Raw genomic sequence first — 7,203 nt, forward strand, 5'->3', positions numbered from 1 at the left:
AGGTCTTGCCGCCCAGACGGATTTCAGCGACGCTCACCAAGTCCCGTCGCCGGTGCGTTTGATCATAGGCGCGTCTGGTATCTAAGAGAGAGGGGTCCATACTAGGGGTGGGAGTTGGGTGGAGGGCAGGAGGATCCGGACGAAGAGGCAAACGGGGAGCCCGAAATCTTCACCTGCGCGCGGTCCGTATGATTTCCTATTCGGGGAAGCACCCGCGCCTTTGGATACGCCCTCCGGCCCCGATCGTATGGCCCGTAACAGCTATACCGTTCAAACGCTGTCCGTTCCCCTATTCATATGCATTCGACTCTCGACTCCTCACTAGTCACCCGAGCGTCTCCACGATCACCCTCTGCGCACGCCCCGGGAGTCCCCGTCCTTAGTCCGAAGACCATCCTCCACCTTCCCTTCCTCAGAGCTACCTTCCTGTTGTACTATATAAGTAGGATGCACAGATTTCCGGCGATGAAGACTCGCCTCCGCTCAGTCGTCTCTGCCTGCTATCGCCTTCTTCCTTCCATCGGTTTGCACAGCAGATTCCACCTTCGTCTATCTTGGTCGTCAGCGCTTTGAGATTTCGAGACGGTGGGATGCTCACCTCCCCGTCGTTCGCCGCATCCCCTTGCACCGGGATGTCGTGAACGTCGGTGTCTTTGGGAGTGCGAATGAGTACGCCCTCGTCTTCCGAGTCGTTTGCCGGCTCTTCAGACCTGGCCTGGAAATCGCTGTCAACGAAGTTTATCCTAACCTGAGTTCTCACTCACCTGCGTCTCCAACGCCGCACGAGTTCGGATGTGTATGCCCTCCATCGCCACCCCTATCCCCTCCATGTTTACGCTCTCCGTCCTGATCAGCACTACCGGTGCATACCTGGTAGCCATGGCGGACGACCGCAGGGCAGATTCCACATCGTTCACCTCCATCCAGCGTGTCTCCAGTGGGTACCATATCTTGGCGGAGCGGCAGCGAATGATGAGAAGCTTGACAAACGCTGCATACCTTTGGGCGCTGAGGCATTCGAACCCCGGAGTTACCTAAGTAACGTCGTTAGAAGACGTGCAACGTGTGTCCAACCTCTCTCACCTTGTCCCATAGGATGACCAAAGGAGCGTCATCCGTCGCGGTCGCCACCATCATCGGTAAGACGTCCTTCCACACTACGTCCTGGCCTCGAGCGTGCTCCCAACGACGCATGTACAGCCCAAAGTCCGTGCATTCTCCCGGGTAGAGCCGCACCCAAACCCAACTCGCGCTCTCCGCGGTTATGTCGATGGAAGTGCTCGCGATGTCTTGCCAGTCGCAGGCACCATGGGCCCAGGCTTGCCATTTACGTACGTCCGCAGCGTTGTATCTGTCTCGGATCCAGGGAACTTTCATGAGGTCGACGGCGCCCGAAATCGCCTTGGCTTTGAAACGTTCAAAGATGCTCGACATCGCCTGATGGATGGTGAGCTGCGTGAGCTCTCATAGGTCCGGAATCGCTCACAACGTTCCACAGGATGAGCTCTACCTCATGTTCGTCAACATTGATTGGAGCCTGTTTTCCCGTCCATGAGTTTCCCGTCGCATAGATCGTCGAATGACTCACGTTAGAAGTTAGGTCGAGCGCCCTCGTTGGCCTGGCCGCAGTCGTTGGGTCGGATTTGAGTTTCTTGTGATCGCTCGCGACGTCACCACAGCCTTCGGGGGAACGGGCGCGCTTGCGCTCATGGCCCTTCGCGTCCATGAGCTGGAGACAGTACGTAGGAGAGAGGCGAACAGTGCCTAATTTTCGTCGCGCGCGTTTGAACTGATACCGCTTTCGGCAATCTTGACTTCCTGCCCTTCTCCCTTAGATTTCGTCCACGCCGCAGTGGCCGTTTCCTTGGAGAGACCGAGGTCGCTGTACGTGGCTCTTTCATTGCACTCAAGCTCTCGCCGATGTTTCGCCAGCTAACACTACGACAATGTTTATTTCCTAGCTTAATACGTGCTCACTATACCGTCCAGCTATCGCTTCACGCTTGCTGTACGCATCGTCAGCTTAACCAGGTACGGATGCACATCAGCACTCACCGGCGACGGTTCTCTCCCACCAGCTTTTGCAAATAGAACTCCCACTTCATGAAAACGGGACCACAGGACCGCGGTGCGGAGTTGCGAACGCTGCGCACGAGTAGTGCAGGAGGCTCCGACTCACGGATGACGTCCCCCATAGACCTCGTGTGCCACACAGACGTCTGGAAACACCACGTCATTACCCCTTCGGGAACGACGAGAGCAGGGTCTAGGCGGGTGCAATCTGCGATGGCCTCGCCGATTGAACGCCCAACCTGTGAGCGCGTGTAGCAGATCGTGGGCGGCGTGTTGGCATCCTTGCTCTAACGTCAGACAAACAGGCAAAGTAAGAATGGTTTGAGGCTCACCTGCGTCCAAATCACGACCTCGTACTCCACAGCGCCCTCGGACACTCCTCCATAGCGTAGGGGTTGGAGTTTGCCGTCTTCCCGACCGTAGAGCTCCCTTCCAAGAGTGCGACAAGGACGTTCCCAATTGTCGACTCGGAGGACCAAGAACAGTCGCATGCGTTGAACGGGCACTAGTTCGTCGTCCTGCACGTCGAGGAAGGTCGGTATCCAGTCGCCGTCCTTCCATATGCCCACTTTGATAGGTTTGCCTTCCCACCGCCGCAGGACTCGTCGCAAGCTGACCATTTGGGTGTTGGAGACGCACGGCCCCATACGTTTCCCGGTGGTGGCCTTGGTTCCAAATGGTCAGTGGGAACGTCTCGGCAAATGACTGAACGTACCCCTTGGCTGAAAACAATCACGAACGTGCCCCAAACACCTGGCACAGTGGGGCGCTCATCCGGGTGGTGGAGGGTGTACGACGTACTGTCGAGGGAGCGGTTGGTACTGCATGTGAAAGGAGGCATGGGTTGCACGACGATAGGAGGCGACGCATTTGCGTCTCTGCCCTCCGGCGTTTAAACGCTGCACGTGATTGCATCTGGCTTCATCCCCTCGTCTTTTTACATCGTGTATGGAATGCACTACGTATCGTACTATGAAGCGATACCATCATCTGCAACTATAACACCGCCCGATCGTTCGGTCTGCGTACAGGTGTAATGTCAGACCCGATGAAGGCGAACGTGTATTACACTCACCCTGGCACCCTGGAAGGCCGTTGTGGCCCTGCTGATCGCATTCAGCCCTTGAACATCCAGAAATATGAGCTCCTACCTTCCCCGCATCGTTGCCGCCTTAGTAGTCGCCACCCTTGACACCGTCGTCGGCGCCATCGTCGTCACCGTCGTCGTCACCGTCGTCGTCACCGTCGTCGTCACCGTCGTCGTCGCCGTCGTCTTCCTCCATCACCTCATCGTCGACCTGCCGGGGGTTGACATCGCCGAGGAACCATGAAGTGGGCCGACCGATATCCAATGGCTTTTGCTTTTCTAGCAGTTCTATGAAGAACCCTGCATATCGCGCGTGCTCGTTGTCGGTGTGGCGGATGAGAAGCCGCCTCCAGCCAAACGGTGGGATAAGACTGTCCTCGTCGCACTGCTGCCATATCGACACCTCCGGGTTCCACACTTGAAACCTCTGCCCGAGGTCGACTTCGGGCACGAGCTGCTCGAGTTCGTGCTCTAGCTCGGCGAAGTATGTCTTCTCGAGCCACGTTACGCAGCAAGCAATGGGACGAGGGCGATCCTCCTGGTCCATGGGTCAGATCGGACGCAGACCAACGAGAATGGGACACTTCACCTTGGCCCATATGATTACTTGAGAGTACGCTTGAGGCAAGTGGGGAGGCCTCGGACGATAGTCGACTATTGGGGGCTCGGGTGCAGACCAGGTTGCCACGTCCTGCGCGAAAATCTCCTGGCCGAGCCCCAGACAGGGCCAGAACGGGCCTTCCATGCGCACGAGGACGACCGTAGTGCTCTCGGTGATATGTACCTGCGCAAATCGGAGCAGGTTTAGCGTCCAATTTGCTCGCCCGGACCAGTACATCACGGTCCGTTTGGATATCATGGCGTCGCGCAGCAATGGAACTTTCCACAAAGAAAGGACCGATGGTACATCGACGTAGATGTTCTCGAACATTGATGAGTTGCCATATCCCTGAGATGGGGCTTGTTATCGCAGAAAGACATACATTCAGAGATGGTGCTTACCCTCGGCCACACAACCACTCTGACACTGAATCGACCCTTCATGGCTTCCTGTTGCCGAACGCCGACGCCAATGGAGGTGTTGGAAGGTCCATCGGACGCGTGTGGGAGGGACTGGGATGGGTCGTCCATGTGAGGAAGAAGTGGTAGGGAGAAGAGGAGGCCGGATGCGGCGCTTACTCTGGCAGCGACGGCGATTGGCCCTTCATTCCATTTCCAGCCTGAGCTAGCCCCTGTGAACGGGGAATTGAGTGCGAGTTCGCAGCTGGCGGCGCGCCATAGCTAAGTACGACGTCTCAGTACAATGTTTCTGTATATACACCCTGGCTATATAGACCCTTTCCGCTTTCTCCCCTCCCGGGTCTCAAAGTCTTTCTCCGTCTGCAAGAGGCGTCAGCAAATCTTCAACCACGGGTAGTGGACGGTGCTCACCTCCATACTTCGTGTCGTTCGAAGCCTGCTTTCGCACCTGATCACTGAACGTGAGTACAGGCTCCAAAGACGATAAAGTGTACTCCACCTTCCGCGCGCCCTCTTCTTCGTCCGCACTGTCCCCAACAGACAAGGCGGTAAGCTCACTATCTCCCGTGACAACGTGGCCGTAGACCTCAAGGCGATGGATGAAGTCGCCGGCATATAGGGCGCGTTCGTTATCCGCATGGCGCAGCAAGAGCGTCTTCCGACACCGCACGTGAATAGGGCTGGTTTGGTCGCCTCTTTGCCAATTTGAACGGCTTGGATTCCACAGCATCCAACCTTCGCCCAGGTCGAGACCGTCTTGTTGCAGGAAATCCAAGACAAACTGGTAGTTCTTGCCTTTCAGCTCCGGCATGTGGTACCCGATCGGGCGGGGACGTTCGTCCTGTGGTCGATCGTGAACACACCGATCGACCGTAGCATACGTCACAGTACTTACCTTCGGCCACACGAACACGGGTATTGAACCTGACCTGGGTGGCCAGCGAAAGTCTGCGATAGTCTTGGGAGGGGGCCCGGACTCCGCTGCATCCTGGGCGGACAGCTCAGCCCCAAGTCCTTGACACGAGCCCAGGTCACCGCCGGCGCGAACGAGGATGGAGCGCGTAAGGGGGTCGATGCGTATGCTTACTTCCGACATGTTGGCGGGGATCCACTGTGCTCTGGGGGCCCAGTACATGAGCTTGTCCTCCTTCACATGCGTGCTGATCCCGCCATAGCTGTCCAGAGGGACCTCGGCGGGGAGCGGGATATCCTCATATGTGGGCACAGGCAGGCCGCCGCCCTGGTGGACGTTGGCGGGGTCATCGGCTCAGCGTAGATCATGGTAAGCACGGCATTGAAAACTCGCCTGAGGCCAAACCATGAACCGTACGCTGCACACCACCCTCTCAGCGGCGTCTGCCACCTGATCGTCCATTTCCTCCTCCTTCTCCACCGCGTCTCCGTCGGCGTCGTCTTCGCGATCGTCCATCTGCATTTCCTGCTCCTGGATCGTGGGCCGGTCCAGCGTCTGAGGGCCGCTGTCTGGGTCTGGTTGCCCATCTTTGGACGCGACAGGAGCGATGTCTTCCACAGAAACGTCCATGTAGTAGCGATTAAAATGGAGGCGAGTGGTGAGCTAGAGAGAGAGAAAGAGAGAGGCTGTGCCTCTGACTTGAGCAAGACCAAAGGCGTTTTCGAAATTTGACGCCAATATCGCTCCGACCCCGGCGCTTGATGGACGAGACCAGAACGTAGACTGATTAACAATGAGGAACGTTACAACCGCCGTAAGGTACTAAAAGCTCATGCATGCTCTACTCCATCGCCTTCCTCCTCTTCGCCGACTTGCCACGCGTCTTATTCTGGCTGGGCCCTCTGCAATTACACAATGATCAGATAGATCACCTATACAAGCGATAATGCTCTCACATATCGTCGTCATTTGGAGCACGCTTCTTACCCCGGGGTTTTTCCGGAAGAGGCACGATGGTTTGCAAGCTGAAGGCTAGGTCAGCAGGTCAAATGAAGTGCAAAGGCAGTTACTCACGGATCATCACCCCTTTTGCGCCATGACTTCTTCGGCGTTACTCCTGTAAGCCGCTTGCGAGTCATCATGGGAGGAGTTCGTGGCCTCGGAGGTTCAGGTGCTGCTTCTTCTATGCCGGTGGCCTGTTCGATGACCTCTTGCTGGTCGAGGACGGGCTGGTCGACAATGGGCTGGTCGACGATGACGGGCTGCTTGACAACGGCGGGCTGCTCTATGGGTTGCTCGACGACGATGTGCTGCTGGACGACGACGCGTTGCTCTATGGGCTGCTCGACGACGATGGACTGCTCGACGACGATGGACTGCTCGACGACGACGGTGACGACGGGCTGGTCGGCGACGACGGGCTGGTCGGCGACGACGGGCTGGTTGACAACGACGGGCTGCTTGACGACGGCGGGCTGCTCTATGGGTTTCTCGACGATGATGTGCTGCTCTTGAACGACGGCGGGCTGCTCCGACGACGACGGGTTGCTTGACGACGACGGGCTGCTTGATGACGGCGGGCTGCCTTGGGCCGACGACGATGGCTGCTCGACGACGGCGGCGCCGACGACGACGGGTTGCTTGACGACGACGGGCTGCTCTATGGGTTGCTCGACGATGATGTGCTGCTCTTGAACGACGGCGGGCTGCTCGACGTCATCCCGGACGATGGACTGATGGACGACGGACTGCTCGACCCCGCGCCGGACGACGCCCTCGTGCTGGTCGGGGTTTTCGAGGCGATCGCGGCGGTCGACGTCTGGCTGATCGACAACCTCGTCGAGCGTGCGCAAGGCGGGCGCCACGACGGTCTCCGTGTCTTGTCCTAGCGCAAATGTGAGCGCATCCAAATCGTTGGCTCCGTCGTTGAATGCAGCTGGGCCACCGGCATCTATGTCGGCGAGATTAGCTACAATCTTCACAGAGGCTAGAGCGCGGGAGAGGCGAGCATGGAAGATGTGGGCCGGCAGTGTCCATGCTAACATCGACGATGAGGGAGGCACTGGTACACGAAAGGGACAACGTACGCTGAGAGACCTCGCCATGGTCG

The 7,203-nt window shown here is 57.7% G+C and overlaps 4 protein-coding genes across 4 annotated transcripts; all 4 read right to left on the reverse strand.

Annotated features, from left to right (window-relative positions):
* Positions 1–483: 483 nt before the first annotated feature.
* BXZ73DRAFT_99800 (uncharacterized protein) lies at positions 484–2,914 on the reverse strand (the record flags this gene model as incomplete). Its single annotated transcript, XM_048028120.1, has 9 exons — positions 484–549; positions 599–715; positions 765–1,034; positions 1,084–1,437; positions 1,487–1,537; positions 1,589–1,729; positions 2,241–2,354; positions 2,406–2,738; positions 2,789–2,914. The coding sequence occupies 9 exons, from the start codon at positions 2,912–2,914 to the stop codon at positions 484–486; spliced, it is 1,572 nt and encodes a 523-aa protein (XP_047879724.1).
* A 331-nt stretch (positions 2,915–3,245) lies between these two features.
* Positions 3,246–4,291, reverse strand: BXZ73DRAFT_99801 (uncharacterized protein; the record flags this gene model as incomplete). Its single annotated transcript, XM_048028121.1, has 4 exons — positions 3,246–3,698; positions 3,750–3,944; positions 4,002–4,109; positions 4,163–4,291. The coding sequence occupies 4 exons, from the start codon at positions 4,289–4,291 to the stop codon at positions 3,246–3,248; spliced, it is 885 nt and encodes a 294-aa protein (XP_047879725.1).
* Positions 4,292–4,523: 232 nt separating this feature from the next.
* BXZ73DRAFT_99802 (uncharacterized protein) lies at positions 4,524–5,723 on the reverse strand (the record flags this gene model as incomplete). Its single annotated transcript, XM_048028122.1, has 5 exons — positions 4,524–4,540; positions 4,592–4,628; positions 4,680–5,021; positions 5,076–5,420; positions 5,520–5,723. The coding sequence occupies 5 exons, from the start codon at positions 5,721–5,723 to the stop codon at positions 4,524–4,526; spliced, it is 945 nt and encodes a 314-aa protein (XP_047879726.1).
* Positions 5,724–5,934: 211 nt separating this feature from the next.
* BXZ73DRAFT_99803 (uncharacterized protein) lies at positions 5,935–7,138 on the reverse strand (the record flags this gene model as incomplete). The annotated part of the gene is made up of 3 exons (XM_048028123.1): positions 5,935–5,995; positions 6,050–6,118; positions 6,168–7,138. 3 exons carry the CDS (start codon positions 7,136–7,138, stop codon positions 5,935–5,937), a joined length of 1,101 nt encoding a protein of 366 aa, XP_047879727.1.
* Positions 7,139–7,203: the final 65 nt, after the last annotated feature.

Source organism: Epithele typhae (genome assembly GCF_022376455.1).
Source record: "Epithele typhae strain CBS 203.58 chromosome Unknown BXZ73scaffold_13, whole genome shotgun sequence".
In the NCBI taxonomy this organism is placed as follows: domain Eukaryota; kingdom Fungi; phylum Basidiomycota; class Agaricomycetes; order Polyporales; family Epitheliaceae; genus Epithele; species Epithele typhae.